At 44.3% G+C, this 23,586-nt stretch overlaps 3 protein-coding genes across 4 annotated transcripts in view; 1 reads left to right on the top strand and 2 right to left on the bottom strand.

Moving 5' to 3' along the window:
- Positions 1-2,964, bottom strand: part of fnbp1b (formin binding protein 1b) — a 70,165-nt gene extending 67,201 nt beyond the window's left edge. Inside the window, exon 1 of the mRNA XM_066645443.1 lies at positions 2,701-2,964. Coding sequence (XP_066501540.1) covers positions 2,701-2,724 — 24 coding nt within the window. The 5' untranslated portion in view covers positions 2,725-2,964. The remainder of the gene's footprint in view (positions 1-2,700) is intronic.
- Positions 2,965-4,188: 1,224 nt separating this feature from the next.
- Positions 4,189-9,692, bottom strand: cdk9 (cyclin-dependent kinase 9 (CDC2-related kinase)). Its single transcript, XM_066645808.1, has 8 exons — positions 9,553-9,692; positions 9,289-9,402; positions 8,641-8,722; positions 8,371-8,461; positions 8,054-8,220; positions 7,504-7,675; positions 6,892-7,040; positions 4,189-6,291 (listed from the first exon to the last, which is right to left on the bottom strand). The coding sequence occupies exons 1-8, from the start codon at positions 9,591-9,593 to the stop codon at positions 5,926-5,928; spliced, it is 1,182 nt and encodes a 393-aa protein (XP_066501905.1). The 5' UTR covers positions 9,594-9,692; the 3' UTR covers positions 4,189-5,925.
- Positions 9,693-10,113: 421 nt separating this feature from the next.
- fpgs (folylpolyglutamate synthase) lies at positions 10,114-23,119 on the top strand. Of its 2 annotated transcripts, none has more exons than XM_066646316.1 (15): positions 10,114-10,481; positions 12,716-12,844; positions 13,510-13,563; positions 13,798-13,862; positions 14,435-14,549; positions 15,166-15,243; positions 16,357-16,418; positions 17,471-17,573; positions 17,721-17,798; positions 17,907-18,057; positions 18,519-18,602; positions 18,677-18,827; positions 18,922-18,997; positions 19,392-19,458; positions 20,096-23,119. In XM_066646316.1, exons 1-15 carry the CDS (start codon positions 10,347-10,349, stop codon positions 20,470-20,472), a joined length of 1,725 nt encoding a protein of 574 aa, XP_066502413.1. In that variant the 5' UTR covers positions 10,114-10,346; the 3' UTR covers positions 20,473-23,119. The 2 variants fall into 2 exon arrangements, with proteins under 2 accessions (XP_066502413.1, XP_066502414.1); XM_066646317.1 differs by having other exon boundaries at positions 10,116-10,481; positions 18,522-18,602.
- The last annotated feature ends 467 nt before the right edge of the window (positions 23,120-23,586 follow it).

Here is a 23,586-nt window from a genome sequence, read left to right as displayed (position 1 = left end):
CCCTAATATCAGAATAAACCAAATAACAGTATTCCAGTGAGTGTGATAGTGTGTGTGTGTGTGTGTGTGTGTGTGTGTGTGAATGTGTGGTTTAACCCTTTCCCTGTATCTCCTCATGACAGTCCAGTATTATATGAGGTTATCGTCCAATCCCACACTTTGTTCTTCACACTCGCTCACAACACAGCTACTACTTTGTAGAACAAATATAATTTTACTGTACTTATGTTTTTGTGTTTATTGGTAATATATTTAACTTTATTTGATATAAGCACCACACTTACTGAGAACATAAACCATTTTAAATAATAATAATAATCTGAGGTGCCTAAGACTTTTCCACAGTACTGTGTTTTGTAGTAAAAATACATTCTCGGTGAAAGACAGAAGCTAGTCACAGGTCCTTTTTAAAGTTTATGATGTTTATTTATGTGTAAAAAGGAGCTGTTGTGTTCAAATCTGTTTAAAAACTGAGAACAGCAACAACGTCCTTTGTCATTATATTTAAATGTAAATGTAAATATGCTCTGTGAGACAGTGTGTGTGTGTGTGTGTGTGTGTGTGTGTGTGTGTAGTGGGTTAATGTCAGCAGGCACTGTGGCAGACTATAGCTTACAGTCATTGTGGACACTTTTGGCTTCCTCTGAACAAACAGCCATATGCTCGAATATGTGTGTGTGTGTGTGTGTGTGTGTGTGTGTGTGTGTGTGTGTGTGTGTGTGCGTGTGTGTGTCACGTGATTATCTCCAGTTGCGACACATGCAGCAGGCAGCACCAAGAGCTGTTCATGTTCAGTTCCTTCTTTGGCAAAATTTGAAACGAGTGAAACGTAGAAAGTTTCAGTGCTGCGTCTTCAGTGAAATCAAAATATCTTACTGTGATTCGGTTGCACTGTGATTTAAATACATTCAATCAATCAATCAGTCAATAAATTAATGTTCCTCGCAGTTTTGTGTGAGTAGCGTCTGTGCTCTCAGAAGGGCATCATGGAACCAGCCTGTAACTCACTCTCTCACTCACCTACATTCACACATACTCACTCATGTTTAGAAACCACTCCACCAGGAGGTGCTATTGAGTGCTTCCCATCAAAGACGCTGCCTCTCTGCTCTTATATGTCAGTATATGAAGACCCGGTGTCTTTAGGACACGTCTCTCTCACCTAGAACAGCGCCCCCATCCTCCACTACCATCACAGTTCAAACACTCCCCCGAAAAATAAACAACGGAACCCCACCTCGTTCTTCCACTTACAATGAACCAGTCGAGGTGAAGAGAGCAACTGTGGAGATTAGTTCATTTCTCTCTCTCTCACACACACACTCACAGAGTTTCAAATGACCCACATCTGCTGCCTCTGAAACACAATCAATTCCAGCTAAAGCATCTCAGCCCTGATCTCGATCAGCGATCGATCAGCAGCCGTCAATCACAGCCCTGACCCGTTCTGACCCTCAGACAAACACACGATCACAGGAAACATTTAAAAACCAGACTGTGGAGCTGATATTTAGGAGTGTTTTCTGAGCCCCTGTGCATCCCACAATGTCATAACCCCAGTTCACTGACCCAGTTCATAAACCCCAGACTGATGTTTGACATATTTAGGATTTTGTGATCATTACTAAGTAAATAAATGGATTATTATTAAAGTTTGAAAAAAAAAACACATGCTGCATTATGATCTCCATCCTCAAACCCTCAGAACAGATCTATCTGATCAACACCAGACTGGACGAACCGGAAACAGTGCGTGAGCCACGATAACGTGAATGCTGCTCACCTCCTGCGCTCACGACACAAACCCAAAAAAGGAAGCGTGCTGTGTTCACCAGATCTGTGCCAACGACCAAGAGTCGGAAACGAGTCTGAAACTCAACCCACACTGAAGGTGCAGCCTGAGCTCCATCCATTCCAGAAACACTCAACACGCAGAGGGCAAGAGTCGGCGGTTAGCTCAGCGTGGCCTGCAGTAGGAGGAAATGTAGCGTAGGCTTTTAGCCGAATCAATTTTAGAGAACTTGTGCTTTTACTTTCAAGCTATTTTATGCAAAACAAGCTCCACCACAGCACTGCGTCTGTCACTGCATCAAAAAGGGAAGCGGTGTAAATGTAGACGACGCAGCAGGCAGCACGTAGGGGCGGGCAATGAGGGAATACTCGTTGTTATTGTGATACTTATGTCTAAAGTGTTCACAGAGAGGCGCAGAATAAAGTGTGTATTTATTATTTGTCACGGGGGCAGCTGTGGCCTAAAGGTTAGAGAAGCAGAGCTGGGCCTGAGGAGTGAAGGGCCAGCACCGCAGAAACTGAACTATGAAATGCCTCCACTTTGGTCTCAGGACAGTGCTGTAATTACACTAGGGGGAGCCCCAGGAGCCAAAAAGAATAAAAAATCCCAAACCCTAAATATGTATGTTACAGATATCGTATCTGAATCATAAAGAAGTATCGTGATAGATCACTCTGCCCTGTCGCATCGCCCAGCCCTGCAGATCATCATCCACCTTCATCATCACCATCCTCCTCCTGCAGCCCTAAAACCTGCAAAACGAGCACGTGCGCTGTAACTGCAGCAGATGTTAGCAGCTGTGCGGCGCGCAGAGGAAGCACCGGTGTCGGTTCCCGCGACTCTCCCGGTTCGGTCCGGGCCGCTTTTTTTGTTGTTATTGTTGCTAAATCTGAAAAAACAGGACTCACCCACAGCTCGGTTCCCCAGCTCATGGCTCTCGCGCCGCTCCTCCGCGTTCACAGCCACGGCTTCAAACACGGCGTGTTTGTGTGTGTTCCAAACGAGGTCCACGGCAGCTGCGGATAAAATCCTCCCGGTCCGTTGTGTGCGTGGTGCGTTTGAATGTGTGTGTGTTCTGTCTCCCTCTCTCTCGCTCTCACTCTCTCTCTCTCTCTGGGGGGGTGTTCTATTCTTCCTGCTTTGAGTGAGTGAACGAGAGAAAGACTGAAATCTCCCCCCTCTTTTCCTCCGAGTGACAGCCGCGCGGTGTCGGAGCTGATGCGGGGACCGCCTTCAATCTGCCTAAAAGAATCGACTCATCATTCGAACGGCCATGTTAAACGATTCAATGATTCATTTTGCTCGAGACTGCCTCACGGTGTATTAAATATCCAGGACTGCGCAAATAATTAAATACAATTTAAAAACAAGAAAATGATAATTAATATTCTGCGTAATAGGAGATTATTTATTCAAAATTACAAACGAAAAAAACTATTACCCAACTCCATTATTCCAGTGAGTATGTGTATCACACTACTTTTAAAACAAAAAAAACTTACTATAATTATGTTTTTGTGTTTATTGTGATTATATATACTGTTACACAAGCACCACACTTACTGAGAAGATCAAATATTTTCAATAATTATAGTAATAATTTGAATAAATTTCAATATCAGTTTCTGGCTTCACTAATATGGCTGAATGCAACCAAATTATCAGCAATGTTTCAGTACTTCGTGTAGCACTGTGCCAGTAAAGCAGTCGTGTGTGTGTGTTTGTGTAGCTCTGTCAAAAACGTTTGATCCTCTTGTGAATCGATTCAGATGAATGATTAATTCGGGAGTCGTTTAGGGGCAGTATTCTGTCAGTTGTGTAAGGGCGGGAAATTGATAACCGCTTTAAACGATGGCATCTGGGGTCAGTGATGTCATTTTAACAGCACAGTATTGTTCCTATGTTTATTTTTGTTTCGTATTTTTAAATAGAATATAAATAACTTTAGTTTACATTTGAGTGTGAATTCAGAACCCTGAAGGATATACAGCGGTGCCATCTTGTGGCGAAAAAATACTTTTACACCACATAGCTTTCCTGAATTATTGACGACGTCGATTCCGTAGATGTTCGATTTTAGAAATCATGGCTTAAAGGAATAGACCCCCTTATATTAATATATTTTAAAAAACACAACTCACTCTTCCCAACCAAGTTTGCTTTAGCGAAGATGATTTTCCTAGTACTTAATTCATGTATTCTTATCAGTAACCTGTATGAGAAATTCAGCGCTGGGTTTATAATGAACTGTTGTGGTGTAACTGAAGTCGTTAAAAGGGAGGCGGGAATTTCCCCTTAAAAAAGGAGGAACGATGCCACAGTGACGGTTCAGCGAGTCCAGGTCAAATCACATTCAAACAGAGATTATGTCTCACACGGCAAAGAGGGGCTTACCTCTGCATCACTTCACAAACAAGATTTAACCACACACTTATAAACCACTTCAAAGTAAAGAGTGAATGTGCATGAGGTTTATTGGCATTATTTATACTCACAAGTACCTCATAATCCAACAAACAAGCTTGGACCAAATGCCATTTTACAAATAAAAGAGTTATAAAAAGTAAAATTAACAAAATAAAACATGAAACGAGTTTTCTTTTCAGACTTTCTCATCATTAACCTTCTCCTGGATGAAAGTAAAGAGAGAAACGTTCCTAATTTAGACAGAGTCCTGAGGCTCTTCCAGAAAGCAGGATGAGGAGTTAGGTACGTAAACTTAACACAAGGAGGAGACTGTTAAATAGCAGCTGTCCCTCAGCTCTTTTTCCTTAGGGTACAGGACTGGAGGCAAGTTATCTGGTGAAACGGAGAAATCCTGCTTTGTGGAAAAGCCCCCGGTGTGGAATTACTTCGTCCGACACCAGAACACAAATAATTTCTGAGCAAACCTCCTAGATTTAATGAAGGACTTGTAAAATATAACTTTGCATCACCTTCACTGATGCTCTCTTCATATTCACCTGTCATACGAGACCTCAGTGAAGCTGACCCATGATCAGAAACCGAGTAGAAAATGTTTCCTTTTCTTTAGTGCTGCGTTTGTGCCACAAAAATAATTTATTTTATCATGTTTTACATAACACAGACCCTCGTCAATGTCCAAATCACACCAATGTGGTTTTAGTCTTCAGTGCTGCCTTTTTTGGCATTAAAAGTAATGTGCTCTTTTATTGTTAGATTTTTAAACATCACACAGCCCCAATCAGCATCAAACTCATTTTCTACATGGCTAAGTTTTTTTAATATGATGGTGTTATGAATGAATGAATGATTTGTGATTAACCTGAACCAGACTTGACCTAATTCCAAACCATATATACGTTCCAGTGGAAACCTGATTCCAGAATCCCATTATGACCTCACAGGCTTAAAGCAAGATAACTATCACCATCATAACATTATCATATCACCATGGCAACACCATAACGAGGCGGTGATGTGACAAAAATATCAGTTGCTTGTATTAAGAAAAGTTTTAAACATAAAATATTGTTAAAAAATGGCTAGATGCTGATTGTGGAGGGGAGGTTGCATAACATTTAAAAATACTTTTAGCCTATAACCCAACACTAAAAAGAGCACATTAGTTTCAGTGGCACAGTCCAGCAGACAAACGGGACCACCTTGGTGTGATTTGGACGTTGATGAGGGACTTCACTCGTTGAAAACTTACGGCTGATTAACTCATGAATTAAAACGGCACAAACGTTTGTTTTAACGCCACAAACTAGCGCAAACACAGATCTAACTAAAGAAAACGTTTTTATTCAGTGTCTGATCATGTAAGGGGTCAGCTACTTTCACTCATTAGACTTCTGTGCCTGAGTCAGCACTGAGATTAATCCCAGCACAGGTTGAACTTAATCTATCCCAGATTAGCAAATTAAATGCAACAGATTGAACGAATAGATGTTGCATTAGAACTGGAACAGGGCCTTTGCAGGACATCTGGACATTTCTTAGTTAAATTACCTAGTTCACCTCAACCCAATCCTAATGTGAACTTAATCTGAACCCCTGCCTGAGCCAGGAATATAAGAGAGAGAGACTGTCAAACACTGTAGAACAACCTCCATCCCCTCCTCCTCCACCCAATCACAGCCTCAGTCACGTAGCAATCCGCGCATGAATCAGAAGACCCGGTCGAACTCTGATTGGCTGGTGGTGGCGGGGTTTCTGTTCTGATTGGCCGGTTGTGGGGGCATGTGTCCTCGCCGCCTGGGCGGGGCCAGGTATTCGAACATGGAGGTGTTGTGGGTGGAGAGCATGTTTTTGAGGTCTGAGGGCATGGGGTCGGACCAAAAGAAGTCGTGATTGAGGGCGTCGTCGCTGTCGATCCTCTGCGCCGGGTCCAGAACCAAAAGTCTGTCGATTAGGTCCAGAGCGTATGGGTCTTTAACGTAGGCTTTGAGCCGGTCCTTCACCTTTCGCTTCTGACCTTTCGGCAGCTCCATCTTCTGATACAGCTCGTATTTCTTGTCCACGCTTGGCCACACCTGGGGGCGGGGGAGAGAGAGAAAAATATGTACCAGGATGCAGATCTACAAGGAGACGCACTGTGACTAGGACAGGGAGTGTTTAAAGAGATGCTCGGTCTACAATTAAGCAGTTATTTCTGATGGAAGATGTCTCAGAGAAATAAAGACCTGGTTAAAAGCTTCACAAGTTTACAATGCATTTATTAAAAAAGACATATTAATAGACGTCATCAACTAACAAGGTCTGAGGAGTGTGTGAGAGACTAAAACATGGTGTGGGCATCAGGGATCAATAAAAAGGTTGAACTAAAGAAAAATAAAAGAAAATAAAACCCCGCAAAGAGAAACAAAACCACATGAGAAAAGCGTGCCATCTTTGTATTTGTTTCTTTCCTGGAACCTCATGATCTCTATGCTTTGTCCTGACCAACAACATACTCCCTACATAGTGCACTTTAAAGATTTATAAAATTAATACTACACCACTGCATTGTTCACTACGTAGTGTACAGGAGGAAGTTTGAGATTCAGCCCTAGTTGTTCGGGGGTATAACTGCATAGCGACACAGACAGCAACGCAGAAGAATAAAATCAGCCTTAAGTGTGTGAGCAGGTCACCTCTGCAGTGATGGATCCACACAGCTGGCTGATCAGGGTTAGCTGATGCTGTTCTGTGTTTCCCTGCATGATCGGGCTCCTGGTCCACATCTCCGCCATGATACAGCCGGCCCCCCACAGGTCAATAGGAGGACCATAATCACGCTCTCCTGTACGTACAAAAAACAAACAAACACTTCAAAAACAAACCTAAAACGCAAAATAGGTGATAGCAGGGCTAATTAAATCCATGCATCTGTACACACTGCACATCTGGACTACTATACATGTTCTCTGACTGTACCTGTTTATATGTATCTAACATGCCGTAACGCACTAATTAACGTCTTGTTGACTACAGTTAAAGCACAGAACACTAGGGGCTTGTTTCTCTGAGAGGGATTAAGCCTAGTCCTGGACTATATCTTCCTTTAAGTGGTTAAATCACCATTCTAAATGCTGTGTAGTCTAGAACCAGGCTCAGTCCCAGTTTAAGAAACCACCCCAACAAGGAATATGTGACATGTATCACTACATTAATGCATCTTCCACCACTTCGCTGTGACCAGAGCCAACACGGAATCACAGGTCACGAGGCAGGAACTATTAGTATTCATGGAGGTTCTCTCTCACCCAGCAGCAGCTCCGGGGGTCGGTACCACAGTGTGACCACTCGGTTGGTGTAGCGGTTCCCCTGGCTGTTCTTAGCCAAACTGAAGGCTCGCGCCAGCCCAAAATCAGCCAGCTTCAGGATCCCATCCCTCGTGATCAGAACATTCGCCGCCTTCATGTCTCTGTGCAAAATCTGACACAGAAAAAAGACGACACTGTTACAAACTTACAGATCTGAACCACACCTCCTTCTCAAACAGAAAAGGAGCTGCAATTTTATTACATCCCTCATTATTTAAATGATGAATGGTGGGAAGTTTCATCTAATTTAGCAGTGCTTGTAAAATACCAGTCAATCAGGTGATGCACAACGCAGGACCCAAAAACCACTATTAGATATTTTTCAAAATTCTTTAAACCCTTCAACGATTTACAACTAAACACAAAGCTGTTCTACCTTTGGACTCCATGCGTGTAATCATCTGAGTAACCACTGACAGGACACTTGAGGTAGGAGACTGTTCCAAATCTGAAATTGCGAGTGTGTATGAAGAAGTTCCTGCACACTGACCTTGTTTCTGTGGATGTAGTAGAGACCATTCAGGAGCATCTGCATGACTTTCTTGATCTCCGCCAGCGTGAACTTAACGTTGGCGTTACTCAGCAAGCCGGCTAGATCATGCTCGCAGAAATCAAACACAAGGTAGATGCTGCCCTTGTAGCGATTAAACTGTGTGGCTGCAAGACAGAGAGGGGACAGAGTTATATACAGTTCCATACAGTGCAAAAGCTTCAAAACACAGAATTACAGACGGGATTAGCACTAAGCTCTCGATGGAGATGTCTTCGGGTCATTTAAATTACATGCAGTCGTAAAAAGCAGCTCACCTTTGGTTCGGCAGATCTCAATCAAGTTCACGACGTTCTCGTGCTTCAGCAGCTGCAGAATCTTGATCTCCCTCAGAGCTGTGATGGGAAACTGAAAAAGCAAAACAGGAGTGTGTTCAGGGGTCAGCGAGTGCTCTTTACTGAATCTGTAGCCCTGAGGTCATTACACGTGCACACACACACCCCTCTCACTGCAGCAGAGCAGTCACACTGATACACCACTTGCACAGAAGAGCATGTTATTATTATTTAACAGCAGCTGAGGCTCACCCCTTCTTTCTCATTTTCCATCAGCACCTTCTTCAGAGCCACCTTCTTTCCCGTCTGTCTGTGTTTGGCTTTGAAAACCTCGCTGGAAAGACACGGAACAGTTAGAGAGGACACTAATGGTGCCATACGAATAACTACATGGCTGTAGTTGATCAAGCTGTTCAGTTATTTAAAGTTTATACAAGCTATAATACAAACTAGCTTCATTTTTAAAGTGATAGAAAAGGGGCAACGTTAAACTGGGCATTTATGCAACACACAGAAAACTTACAGACACAAAGATGAAACAGCTAGTCAGGCAGATAGTCAGACATGAAGAAAAGAGAAAGGACAACCACGTACAGACAGACAAGATGGAAAAGAGGCACTGACACACAGAGACTAAGGCTTACAAATACAGACACAGAAATAAAACAGAGAGACACAAAGAGATAATACAAAAAAGATAGAAAGAGGGAGTGAGACAGCTATACAGAAAAGAAAGAGACAGGCGACAGAACTAACACTGGAACGAAAACATAACACAACGTCCACAGTCAGAGAAAGACGCACAGAAAGAGAAAGACGGCAGAAATGTTGTTGTTGTTTGTGGGACACAGTGTCCCGGAGCCCAAACCCCAAAGGAAGGAAGCAGGAGGCTCTGTTTACCCAAAGGTGCCCTGTCCGATCTTGGCGAGTTTCTCATATTTGGAAAACTCGTCGCAGAATGGAAACTCCACTCCGTCGTAGTACTTGGACATGATGGCGGTCTCCCGGTCGGGCCTACAACAACAACACAGCGCAGAGCCTCATTACAACGATATTACAGCCGCCAGAACCTCCAAACACCCCTCACAACCCCGCGGAGACATATCCCACCCCGCCCTCAGCGCCCCCCGGCCCAAAACACTTTTAAACCAAGTAAAAACTTACTTCTCCCCGGTGCCGGAGACTCCGCTTTTGTCTCGCTGCATCCTCGCTCTTCTTCTGTGACGGGAGCGGCGCGTTCAGCAGAGAAATAAACCACAGCGCTACCCTCAGGCCGGAGTACAGGGGAAACTGCAGGCAACGAGGCTCTGTCCCAATCTCCACTTCTTGTCCTGCGCTCCCTGAAAAACCTCTCTGCCAGATGCATTCTGATTGGCTCTCTGCCTCCGTGCTAGAATAGTGGACTGTGATTGGTCCTTTTGTTTCTCATTCAAATTCCTTTTACTGCAGTTGTAGGCGGATTTTGGCCGCGTTTGAGAAGGGTACCAGACTCACCCTAAAGACTCTGGCAACGCGAGACTAGCATTCAGGTTGTTTCAGACACACTTAGGACTTCAGTGCTGGAATTGAAACACGGCCTTTCGCTCAACCGTTTGCGGATCCTGACCGCTCGGGGCGCCCGCCGCGGCTGAGCGGCTGGGACACGTGTGTCCCGTCATATCCGAGCAGTGTTGCATGTGCAGAAACAGCACCCGGGGGTGGGGGGCGGATTCAGCGCGAGACCCTCAGATCTGACAGCACACACCGCCGCGGGACTCAGGGTGGGGGGGGGGTTCACGGGAGCTGCAGATGCGTCTTCACACGCTTCGTGTCCGTGTGAGACCCGCCACGAACCGTGGCGCGTGATGGAACGGACTGAGGTTTGGAGGCGGAGGAGTAACTCATAGCGCCCCCCTATTCTAAACACACATTACACACACATACCAAATTTGGCCTCGCTTTCCGTCCCGTCCCTCGCCATGCTGCTCGTGCCCGTGATGCGCGCGTGTAGGCGCGTTCCCGCGCTCTCAAGCACACGGCGGTGGTGCGCCATCACGGAGCAGAGACTCTCGAGCACTAAAGCAGCGCCGTGGGTCCGCGGAATGGAGTACCAGGTATTTATAACACATTTACGACACCCTCACGCACCCTGTACTGCGCTATAGAGGCTCAGGGAGTGTTTATTACACTGAACTGTCACAACGAGGAGAGATGGGGGACGGGGTTATACCGTAATCACGGTAGGTGTGTTGTTAATTATCTTCATTAATGGCTGCAGTAGTGTTAATAATACTTTCTCACACTACAAGTCCAGACATAGCTCACACTGAAACTCGGGGTAACTTCTGGAAAGTTTTTAAAAGATTAATACAACTCCAGCACCTGTCAAGAGTGGACAATGTCCAGACAACACACCCGTGTACGGCTCAAATGGGGGTCCAGGCAAGTTCTGTCCATGGGTGGGTTACCGTAAATGCTGGACCTCCAGGGTAGAGGTGGGCGATACCAGGAGTTTTGGTATCGATCCGATACCAATTAAATACTGGGCCAGTATCGCCGATACTGGAGGGGGGGGGGGGGGTGCTGCCTCGCTCACAGACTTTAACGGAAGAAAAACAAATCTTGAGTATTGATCAATACCAACGTTGGTATCGATACTCCAGGGTCAGTGATGGGACCAGGCAAGGTTAAACAGGGCTGATATGACCAGCACACCTGAAAACACAACACCTATAAATTCAAAATCCATATACCAACCCGCACAGAACCATGAAACCCATCCTGAACGCAGCCCGCCCGGGTTCAGCCCAGATGGGTTCCACCGAGCTGTGATGGATAGTTGGCTGTTATTACACTCTGTCTGATAATTACACTAAAGTCTGGTTACCCCGCCATTTTCAGTCATACAAAAGCTCTCATGACACATCTCTGTTGACTTTCTGGGTGAAAATAGATAAGTACACACTTGCTCTACACACACACACATCAAACACTGTGCACAATTTCTATTTATCTGTAATGGTTAACACACTGGTGATAAAAAATACAGTAGCCTACACACCCTGGGATATTCCATAAGCTGTGCACAGACTCCGTGTTTGATATTTTTCCTGTATCTTACGTTAGACCAAAATGATGTATTAAAACATGTAGATTTGTGAATTCACATATATTTGAACAGCAGCAAAATCGATAGTAAACAAGAGGTGCCAAGAACTTATCATTATTATTATCATTATTACAATAGTTTAAATTTTACTTAATTTTACTGCAGCGTCTCAACCGTTTTTGCTAAAATGAAGTTAGTTTTGAAGAGTCGACTCCACCAAAAGAATCGATACCACGATTTTGAGTTAGCCTGGCGTCGGTCTAAGATCTGAGGGTCTAACTACAGTACTCTCTTTATGAGTTTTATTCATCTCCGCGGTGATGGGTTTGTTAAAATGGTGTACATTCTCTCGATTCCACTGATAGGAGTCGGAGTCGACTCCAAAAACCCGGGTGTCCGGCATCATTAGGTGACGTTAGTTCAGTTAACTGCGCGCGCACGTGGCTTCAGCGCACAAACACTACAGAAAAGGGGACAATTTGGGGAAAATATACGAATTGTTCCCGATTAAATTAATATTTACAGTTTTGTAGCTTTTAAAGACCGAGGTATATTTTATCTGAGATAATGAGACTCTCACTAAACCCGTTGTTGTGAGTGAAACACCCCCCTGCAGTTTATTGGTGTGACCTGTTTGGCCGTTTCAGGCCGCGTCCCAAGGCGCTCAGTAACACACTTAATTAACAGTGTGCTTTCACCATGAGTGCCTAAATTACTGTTTATAATACATTGATGACTTAAACAAAAAAGGGCACTTTGTAGATCCACAGTTACAGGCTGTAGTCTGTTTTTCTGCATACTTTATAGCCACGTCAGCATGGTGGATCATTCTCAGCCTTACAGTGACACTGATGTGGTGGTGGGTGGGTGTTGTTGTGCGTTGTGCTGGTACACGTGGATCAGACACAACAGTGCTGTTGGAGTTTTTAAACCCCTCAGTGTCACTGCAGCGCTGAACACTCGTGCATGGATCTAAATCAAATGGAAGGGAAGGTAACTTGTAATGATGTATATAAAGCAATAAAGAAATGTTTGCATATATAAGGTTATGAGGTTTGATACATTTTATATTTGATCATCAAATTAATAAATAGAAACCGTGATTAGTTTAAAGATACCAAGTCAATTAGCGATATTTAAATGAGCAGTGTTACTAATGTTATTACTGTGATTTGCCATGGGTTTCTAAACCCTGTCTGAAGCTCTGTCGAATTGTCCTGAGTTGTTTTTATGTTGCAGGATGCGGTATGCACTCTCAACACCCTACAGACGAACGCCAGCGCTCTGGATCAGGTTCGTCGAGAGAGGGGACACCCAGAGGTCCAGCTCCAGGCCATGAGGGTGTTCCTCCAAAGAGCAGGACTCAAGGTATTATCATATTACATCACACAACGATCTCACAGCCCTGCATGCGGCTCAGTCAGTAAGACCAGCTCAGCACAGCACTAACCAGACACTGGCTCCCTGTCCTGTTAATGTGTGGAGCTGTGAGTGAATGGCTAGATGTCTGCCCTCTTGTAAAACAAGTGAAAGGGACACCTAGAGTGCAGAAAGAGCCGTTAATCAAAGTTCAAACCTCCACTGTTAGTAATGGGTTGAGCAACAGCTGCACATTTTACTACAAAGCCAATCAGTACTATTGATTTTTATTGTAACTGTATTATCTAGAACAGAGGGTGAACCCTTTGAATCACTTCGTTTCCCTGAGATTTGTCTCGCTGCTGTTGAAGCATGTGGAAACAGCGAGTTTAGTGAGGATTGATGATTAATTGCTGGGTCTGCACATCATAACTAACTTGTTTGCCTCATGGCATCAAACAGCAGCTCTGTCTGTCTTTATTCTTGGAGAGCTGCTGCACATCAGTTTGTATCTGTACATTTTTGTAGAACATTCTCTCACTGCCCTGGGCCCAACTAAGGACCCCAGGTTAATAACCCTCGATCTAAAACTAGTGAAAATCATTGTCTGTTTCTCTCCAACACACCAACACCCTGCACACACACCCAAGCTAAACGCATTTCTCTGATTTCAGGTGGAAGAGCTTGATCATCTCAATATCATACACATCACTGGAACTAAGGGAAAGGTATGGAGCGAGTGAGTGTGTTCGTGAGCGGTTAAAGAAGGTTCATATTTTCTGCATTTCATTTGGTTAGAATTTGGAAACAAACCTTCAAAGTAGTTAAATCAGATGGAGAAAATGGAACTGAGCAAATGCAGTGAGAATCTGAAACTGAACCTGAGTTCTCTACATTAACATGTTCTTTTAAGCAGTGTCCTAAGACTCGTCTCATGATGCTGAGATTGGTTTTCTTCACAGGGCTCAACATGTGCCTTTACGGAGCAGATTCTGAGGAACTACGGCTTTCGCACAGGATTTTACAGGTAACAACAACCCAGAGGCGAGAGAGAGGAGTCTGGGCGTGTTTTTCTGATCTCACATTGTTCTATTAAACCTCTACAATGTAATAATTACTGTCAGTGAATTCTGGTTAAGTCTGGAACGTCCCCGTTCAGGAGGGAGCTGTGTAATGTTTTGTTGGACTTTGCTCTGTTGGATAATCAATAACGTAAATGACACGTGAGTGAAGCTTAAATGTAATAACGCGTGTGCAGTTCTGTTAATTATTCCCTTGGACAGAACTTGTTTGTAAACAGCTTTTTTATGATTAACTCTGCTGTTATGGGATCAACTGTTTTAGTAGTGGTCTCTTTATATTGTATCATCATGTGCAAGTCTTAAGGTTTTTATCATTTAAAATGGTTTGTTTTGTCAATAAATGTATGTATATACAATTAGATAAATACAGTCAAACATATGTTTGTTCTAAAAATCAGTAGCTGTGTTGTGAGCGAGTGTGTAGAAGTTTGTGGGGGTGCTGAGTGACCACGGTGGGTGTAGACGGTAATATTGTTTTGCTCTGGTGGTTAATGATCTGACCTCTGCTCTGTTTCAGCTCTCCTCATCTGGTCCAGGTGAGAGAGAGGATCCGGATAAACGGCCGCCCCATCGGGAAAGACCTCTTCACAAAGTACTTCTGGCAGGTTTACAGCCGGCTGGACGAGACTAAGGTGGGTTCTCTGGCTTAGGAATAGGATAGGAATTCTTGTGTGGGGAAATGTTGTGTGGGATTCAGCCAGGAGGCGGAGCATGTGCAGCCTGTAGGTCTGGCAGGGGGCGGAGCCTGTGCAGGAGATGCATTGTGATTCCCCGGAGCATTCCCGGCTCTGTTCACACAGGGGACAATCAGATGTTACTTGGACTGTGCACCAGTGACAGGATAAAGTCTGAGTAATGTCCGGGACAATGTCTCTCTCTCACACACACAGCGGGATGGATCTGAGAGGGGCCAAAGTGTAAGAGCTGAGCAACAGTGAGATGTTCAGACCAAAGTTAAAGCAGCTTGTTGGTTGTTTGGATCTAGATTTTTTTTTTGTAAATAATATGTCCCCTCGCCTCAGCCAGTATCATGGCTGATAATTGGAGCCCTCTGGCTTCTTAATGACAGAAGCATGCTAGACATGTGAGAGAGACTTGGAGAACTGTGAATTATCTCTCTCACACACACACACACTCTCTCATATTTACACAGACCCTGTAAAGAATCCAGCTAAAATGATGATAAATGTTAGAATAAATGCTGAATCTAAGATGCATGTCCTGACCCTGCTAACCCCTTCACTATAGGACACTCATGGTGACAGCATGCCTGCATATTTCCGCTTCCTGACCATCCTAGCCTTCCACGTCTTCCTGCAGGAGAAGGTAAGTGCCCTCACTGTCCATGTCACCTGTTAGATTGGAGCTGTTCAGTTTTGTTGCTTATTTAAATTGCTCCAGTGTTAATGCGAGGTTCCTTATGTGTCTTGGAGTTTTTCCTGCCGGCTCCGAGGAGGCTCACACTCTGATCTCTTTGTGATGACGTTCTGATGTGAAAAGAGCTTCATAAATAAAGTGAGATTTATTGAGCGAGGCATGGTGGCACCGCAGGTAGTGTCTTAGTCACACGGCTCCAGGGACCTGAGTCCGTGCTGAGGAGTGGACACTGGACTCCACGACGATTCAGAATTAGACTTTGATTCCTCTGCTGGAGTTTCACTTTGGGGCTCATACCTTTCCCATGATGCTTGGTGTGTGAAAGGTTAGGTGTCTGGTGTCCTCACATCTACACCAGAACAGCGATATCTCACACGCGCGCGCGCACACACACACACAGAGGAGCCCCCCGATCCAACCAGAGGAAACCCAACCAGCCCATACTAACACACACACACACACACACAGATTATCACAGCACAGCCTTATAAGCATGTTGTCTTGTTGCTAAGTAACTGGAACCCGCTGATTACGGAGCTATAAAAGTGTTTGTGTGTTGTATAAGTTTGTGTGAGTGCTCACAGTATTCAAATGCCACGTGACCCAGCGATTAACCCTTTAGCGTTTTGTCACAGCTGCTGTAGATTCCACGTACGGAAACTCAACCCACCCCTCCCCTGCTAACCACTGATACACTTCCATCAGGAACATGAGTCTCTGCAGAGACACACACCCAGATATCTGAAAGAGACAGGAAGACGACGATGCTGGAGGCAAGAGAGAACTTGTCCTTGGGCTCTTTAATGTGTTGAGGGAGGAGACAGAGCTGTTCCCCTGAGGGAAGGGGCTGGACTGACGTCACTTTATGCCACTAGATCTTAAAGCCACGGCTACACCACAAAGTAGCTTTAGGGTTTCCTCCGCTCGCTCTGGTTCAGCCATTGTTTTAATTTAACACTGATCTGGTTTAACTCTGGGCATTGACCTGGAAATTACTGTCTTACCGACAAAGGTTGGGACCTTTAGCTTTAACTTTATCTCCTGTGTGTGTGTCTTTTTAAGGTGGATGTAGCTGTGATTGAAGTAGGAATAGGTGGAGCCTATGACTGCACAAATATAATCAGGTAAGGTCTGAGTGAGTGGGTGGTTTAATTACATCACTCTGATGATGGGGAGGCTAATCTGATCAGTTTCTAATCCGTGATCACGCATTTTGTTGCCACTGCCAAGACCCTGGTTCCCAACTGGAGCCCCTAAACACATGGAGAATAAAGCTAAATTCAATCAAGCCTAACTACTCAAGCGTGTGCTGCCCTGGAAAAGACTGCAACGTACTGTTATTGGGAAATAGTGTTGGTGGCAGTGGTGTGATGGGTTTTTGGATGTCACCCAGCTCACTTCAGTCCTGTGCCTCTCTGTCTCTGCCTCTTTTTCCCAGAGCTGCAGTGTAGCGTGTCTAACTCTCTGTCTCTGAAGTTCACATTTTATTTGCCTATTCATGTGACTCTAACTCATTCCACCAGAGTTAAACCAACCAATCCCTATTCTTCCCTTTGTTTCTCAGTTACCTACTCTCAGTCCTGTTTATATCTAGAACCTGGAGTTGATTATAGTTCTGCGCAGTGTTTGCACATCCTTTTTTACACACTTTACATAGTACAGTTCATCTCTTTGCACTCTCCCCTTATATTATATTATATTATAGTTATATTTTCATGCTATCACTGTACACAATTTTATCTTTATTTTTTAATCGTTTATATATCATCTATGCTATAAAAATCCCCTTATCGCTTCGTCTTTATTGGCTTAGTTTATTTTTTTTTTTTTGAGTTTATGACCATGTATGGGGACATATAAACTTTGATGTGGTTTATGATTAGAGCGGCTGCAGCTCCATGAGGCCATGGAGGCCATGGCCTGGTGGTTAAGGAACTGGGCTTGTGACAGGAAGGTCATGACTGAAGAGCCCTTGAGCAAGGCACCTAACCCCCTACTGCTCCCTGGGTGTCGTGCCCACCGCTCTGGGCATGTGTGCTCACTGCCCCCTAGTGTTCACACGTGTGTAAATGTGTGTTTCACTGCACAGATTGGGTTAAATGCGGAGAACAATTATATAATTCTAATTATAACGTAAACGTCGATGCTGTAAGGTTGTTTGTTTGTGTCTGTGCAGAAGGCCGTGGGTGTGTGGTATTTCTTCGTTAGGGATCGATCACACCAGCATTCTGGGAGACACGATAGAGAAGATCGCCTGGCAGAAAGGAGGGATATTTAAGGTGAGTCTGTTTGTACCAGTGTCAGATTAAGTGATCTATGTTAGAGCTGTGCAATATAACTATAGATTGTTACTGTAATAAACAGTAAATGCCCAGTGTGGGTGTGGTCAGTACTCGACCCTTGATCCGTGTTCTGGTTCGGTGCAGCCTGGTGTCCCAGCGTTCACGGTGAAGCAGCTGGAAGGACCCATGACCGTTCTGCAGCAGAGAGCTGAGGAAATTGGGGTAAGAGCTGCTCACGTCCTTTCAGATCACACTTGTGTATGTTCTTTAAAAATAGGTGACATACATGTCTTCTTAAACCTTACTGTGTGTGTGTGTGTGGTTCTGCAGTGTCCCTTGTCAGTGTGTCCTGATTTGGATCAGTATCAGAGTTCTGGGGTTGAGCCTCTGAGGTTGGGACTGGCCGGACTCCACCAGCGATCAAATGCATCCCTCGCACTTCAGCTCACACACTGCTGGATCCAGAGACGCTGCAGCACAGGTGTGTGTGTGTGGGTGGAAAATGATGAAGTGTATTTTGCTTTGTGAACACTGCATGGCGTTAGAAAATAAAGCAGTTATTAATGTAGGTCCAAATATACACAATTATCCTGTGTTTTTGTGATATCTGTAATGTTTCATGCAACAATTCATGTGACCCTCAATCATGAAGGACACAGCTTTTCCTCAGAGACTGAGACATAGAGCATAAATTTAAATACATAGGGAGGAAATCTACAGTCGCTTGAAGTGTATTTATTATCAGCCGTGTTTGGTAAAGCTTTCCCTTCCCCATTCACCTCCTCACACTGGCGTATTACTCAGCAGTGTAACTCAGAGTCAGATCAATGTAACTCCTCCGCACCTGGATGACTTTGATATTGCAAAGAGTAGATAAACTTAGAGGTTAAGAATCTGAGTGGTCTGAGGTGTTACACTGTGACACTGGTCTCTCTTCTCCAGCAGAGCCGGATGTGGAGTCTGCCGCGGGATTTGGAGGCGTGTGCCTGGCTCCGGCATTTGAGCCCAGCACTCGCATGCTGAAAGGTAAGAGACTGAAATTAGTGTCCGCTCTGCAGGACTGGGTTGTGTTCGTGCTGCTCATGTGTGTGTTTCTGTAGGTTTGGCAGAGACAGAATGGCTGGGACGGAATCAGACGCTGAATCATGGAACTATCACGTATTTTCTGGACGGGGCTCACACCACACGCAGCATGCAGGCCTGCGTGAGCTGGTTCAGTGAGGCGGCCAGGCAGAGAGAGTCGAAAACCACGTCAGTCATAGTGTTCTGAAATTTTCTCATGAATTATATTATGGTGTTATGTTGGGCTGAAGGTGACTGATTTATTTATTTATTGTGTCTGTAGGGGTTCAGTGGTGCGAGTGCTGCTTTTCAATGCTACAGGAGAGAGAGACTGTGCTGCGATGCTGAAGCTGCTTGTGGTGAGACCCCAACATTGTAGTAAATCTCTCACTTAACTTTGAATTCTTTTAACCCTAACCCTGTCCAGTCTGGGTTTCCAGTCTCTCTGTGGTGTCCTGATTGATACAGCCCTGCTCTCTGATTGGTCAGGGCTTCAGGAGCTGGACTGAAAGTCTTAAATATGAACTGCTAGCTTATTTCAGAACTGAACAAGGAATCCTGGTCATGATTTACATCTGGTTTCAATGACAATGTCTGTTTTTTCTATTTTTAACCCTTTCTGAAATGGTTGTAATTCATACTTAGAATTATTTCTGTTGAAACTCTGATCATTATAACACTATTATTAATTACCAGTATTAATCAGAGCTTTAGAATTTTCTTCCTTTCTGATCTGTGTGTGTTTCTCCACAGCCGTACCATTTTGATTTTGCCGTGTTCTGTCCCAACATCACAGAGGCAATCGCTACATGTAACGCAGGTCAGCAGACACTCAACTGACCACTGTTTTCATGTGTTCACGTAAGGTTTTGTGTGACCTGTAGAGTCCACATCGTGGACAGGTTAATAGCACGTATAATAATCTGTACAGTGTAACATACTCTGAATTAGGGTTGGGCCGTATAAGGATAATACAGTATACTGCGGTATTTAACAATGTGAACAGTACCTCAAAATGAGGGCGGTATTTATGATGTGTGTGGCATGTCAAGTTTCAGTTCTGTGACTTTAAAAGTGTGCATTTAAGAGAAACAGGGAGGGGGCGCTGTGGGAGCTCAATGAATGCTGATGTCACGGTCTAAAAGCAGGTGGAGAAAAGCACAAGCCTCGTAGCCCACCGCAGGTGTAAATTTAGCGCTGAGTTTGGGTTAAAAGAGAGAGGAAGAAAGCTGTAAACAGACAAAATACTTTGGAAATCCATTGACTTTGTGTCACAGGTGATAATATTGAATGACAGTCTGAAAAATGTGGCTACCACCCATCCCTACTCTGAACGCGATTTAAATGTGATTTAAGCATCCGTAGTTACTGCTGAACAAAACCTACATAAAACCACAAGTCAGCAATTAATAAGCATTAATGTATTTATGTATTAAATCCCGGTTCCGTTCCCACAGATCAGCAAAACTTCAACGTGTCCGTGGAGAACATGCTGACCCGCTGCCTGGACAATCAGCAGAGCTGGCGAGTGCTGAACGGTCGGGAGGAGAAGCCAGGGTCCGAGTTCCTGATCAATGGTGATGTCCCCCTGGTGGCGGAACAGCGGAGCAGCACTCTAGTGTTCCCATGCATCCTGAGTGCCCTCCGCTGGATAACGCAGGGAAGAGATGCCATTCTGTGCGACCCCAGCAAGCTCCTCATTCCTGTGAAAGACAGCGTCAACGCCAAAGCCGTGCCGCTGCGGGACGCCGATAACATTCACGTCCTGATCACGGGGAGCTTACACCTGGTGGGAGGGGCTCTGAAACATCTGGAACCTGCTCTAGCATCCTAGCACACCCTTGTGGTAATTTAGGGGTATTTCACAAAGCATTTCGGAGTTGGCCACGTTAAAGGTCAGTTCCGTCCACAGCAGGTCCTGGACGGTCCTCACCTGGTTACACTTATCCAGCTTTGTTTAAAATAGTTTTGTGAAGTATCTCCACGTGTTTCTTCATGGATTCAGAGCCAGTAGGTTCTCACAAACCGGGCCTATTCGAATCTCCTTGAATGGAGCTGCTCCACACCGCCAGCTAGTGGCAGCCATGAGCAGGAGACATCCAGCACTTAGTTTCACCCGTGCCTTTTCTGCAGGACGGACAGCCTGGCTGTTCTTCAGTGGGACGTTCAGAAAGCCTCTACACAGTTAGTTCAGGACTAATCCTAGTCTGTGCAGGCCACAAAAGTCTTGGCGCTTAGTATTAAGCCTGAATTAACTACGAAAGCTTGACTTGGACTCGTGGACCTTAAGCTTTTTACTGACTCTGAAGGTTGGCTTTTCCCTGGCACTGACTCTTAATTGGAGAGGTCTCTACGTTAGGGGTGGGGCATTATGGCAAAATATGATATCACAACACAAGCCACGTACACAGTTTTACACTAATGTTTAACCACCTCTGATTCACTCAGTGTCCCACTGCATTGAATGCAGTTCACTTCTCTTCCTAACAGTTAGTGTTATTAAACTACTGATGATGTAAACAGTGACGCAATCTATCACAGTACTGTTGCCCACCCCTCCGCTCCATGGAGAAGTTTTTTCTTTAACCTGTGTTCAGGATGAGGGCTGCACTATACAGACCAAACCCCACAGGCGTTCCATTGCTGCGTATTTGATTGCAACCTGTGTTAAAATATATTAAATAATATTAAGATAAAGATTGATCTGGACTATTTTGAATAGATTTGTTAACGTTGACAGCACGGTGCCAGTCAGCGCAGGCGTCTCTTGGATTATGTGATGGATCTGGGCAGTCTGCGCTCTCCTTCGGTGTGTTGAGCTGTCCAGTCACGCCTCATTAGCGGCAGTGTGAAAGAAGGCGATGGTGGACATCGCGTGTCTCTGAAAACAGACTAAAATAATATAGCCTAATGAAAATATTTCTCATTTGCATATCGCATCCTCTTGTGACATCACAATAATGATGCAAAGTGATGTATTCTGCAGCCCTTCTCCAGCCTAAAGCCAACTGTAAAGCCTTTAAACCAGGAGTCGCATCTGAAATCCTTGAGTATCTAACCGCAGATATTTTCTAATCTGCAGAACCCTGTGAGACACTACTTGAACCACTGATCCACTGCTCTGTTTTCACTTTTATTTTCTTCTGATACCTTTATTTTGCTCTTTCATCATTCTCTCTATTTGTTTAACCTTTTTAAAGCTGCACTATGTCGGATATTTTTGTTAAAACTGAAGGTAGTGTTAGAGTCCATAGTAAAAACTCTACAGTAGGGTCCTGCTGCTCTGAAATAGTCACTGGGGTGCAAAAAAAATTACCCTCAAATATTCGGACCCAAATCTAACTCGATAACATAACACATCCATCTCCGAGTCCTGATCCAGTTCTTTTTATATCCTCGCTCTCAGTCATCAGATAAATTCACTGCCAAACTCAAGTAGTGCAGCTTTAAACAAACGGAAAGATTCCTAAATGTTCGTCGGCGTCTGTGGCTGTTTCCTTAATGCTGAAATAACACATGTTCTGTGTTAAATCATCAAAGGGTGAGGGGTAAATTTGACAGAGGATTTCCACAAAAACTAAGTTTGAGGCAAACAAAGTAAAATGGTGGACAGTGCGTAATGGTAGAGACTCTCTCCAGTGGATGTGAATGGAACCAGGCGTCGCCACGTCTCCAACACACACCCAGCATTTTATTTCCTTTCTGCCTCCACAGTGCCCCCGCTGTCTACAGAGTCTCTGTGGAGTGATGATGGAGGACAGTGGACGTCTCTTCACGATCAGTGTGTTTCCCCCAACGTTTACTGTCCTCACTTCTTGTGAGGAGCTTTTGGAGGAGGACGTCTGGTTCCATTCGCCTCCACTGTTTAGAAACAAAGCACTGTCCATCACAGTGTTTACATCTACACCAGAAGATTCTGGAGACTTGTTTAAACCGGGCATTTCACTCAAATCTGTGCAGAAACCTTCACCCTGAAAGTCTCTGCTCTTTAACTCAAGGTGAAGGTTTAATTCTGGATCGCTGCAGGTGTCTGAGTCTTTAATAATGAAAAGTCTTAATAAACTGGGGCTGTGTGAGCAGAGGGTAATGGATTAATGAGTGGTGAATCAGATTTGTAGAATGAGGAATCGTTTTCATATGTTTACTTTTTTTTAATTATTATTATTTGCTTTGATTCCTGTTCGTATCTCGGTGAAATGTGGGCCGAGGGATCACTGGAAATGGCTTGCAGCAGATCAGTCTTTAAACCTTAACACACACTTTCTTTGCTACTGGGTTTGTTTCAGAAATTAAGAGTTTATGTTGCTGTTGCATTAATAATGTGTGTGTGCGTGTGAGAGAGAAAGAGACAGAGCATGTGCATGTACTGTAAAATGTTTGATTTTGAAGGGTGCAGATAAACTGAGCTTTGTAGTTGTCCCACAAATGTTTTACAGTGCAAGGTTTTTTATTTCGAATACGTAATTCTATTAAATAATTTATCAGAGACGTGTGTGTGGTGTTTTGTGTTTCTTTTCAACTTCTCGTCCCGGTTGTCTTATATATATTTATTTTTCTGTTCTCGGTTGCTCCCTGGCGCCTTGTGTGTTTTCGTGTGATTAAAATGGACGCTGAGCTGCGGCTATAACAGAGTTTAACCCTCTGTAAACTCACTGGGGTCTCAGTCGTTGCGACAGGTCTGAAGACAGGCAAGTAGAGGCGATTTTAATGCAGTATTGTCGCGGTGCTGCAATGACATTTTACGGCCACTAGATGGCGACACAACTGCAGAAAACTGCAGGCCAAGCGCTCTTAAAGGGGATGTGTCCCCATTTTTTAAATATTTCTGTTCAATTCAGTGAGTTGTAATTTTCTCTCCAGTGGAGGTGAATGGATCCAGGCGTCTCCAACCCACACCCAAAATTGTATTCTCTCTTCACCAGCGCCCCCACCATCTACAGAGTTCTGA

This window comes from Hoplias malabaricus, chromosome 15 (assembly GCF_029633855.1).
Source record: "Hoplias malabaricus isolate fHopMal1 chromosome 15, fHopMal1.hap1, whole genome shotgun sequence".
NCBI lineage: Eukaryota > Metazoa > Chordata > Actinopteri > Characiformes > Erythrinidae > Hoplias > Hoplias malabaricus.
Note: the sequence above shows the minus strand (reverse complement) of the source record. Positions and strands in the feature narration are given on the sequence as shown.

Bases quoted from the DNA above. Each gene is read 5' to 3' on its own strand.
- cdk9 (XM_066645808.1), bottom strand. From the start codon at position 9,593: ATGCAGCGAGACAAAAGCGGAGTCTCCGGCACCGGGGAGAA. The intron at 8,221-8,370 runs GTGAGCTGCTTT...TCTGTCTTGCAG, and splicing joins TGAGATCTGCCGAACCAAAG to CCACACAGTTTAATCGCTAC. The intron at 7,041-7,503 runs GTGAGAGAGAAC...TTGTACGTACAG, and splicing joins ACCCCCGGAGCTGCTGCTGG to GAGAGCGTGATTATGGTCCT.
- fpgs (XM_066646316.1), top strand. From the start codon at position 10,347: ATGCTGCTCGTGCCCGTGATGCGCGCGTGTAGGCGCGTTCCCGCGCTC. The intron at 15,244-16,356 runs GTAAGTGCCCTC...TGTCTTTTTAAG, and splicing joins ACGTCTTCCTGCAGGAGAAG to GTGGATGTAGCTGTGATTGA. The intron at 17,574-17,720 runs GTGAGTCTGTTT...GGTTCGGTGCAG, and splicing joins AGAAAGGAGGGATATTTAAG to CCTGGTGTCCCAGCGTTCAC.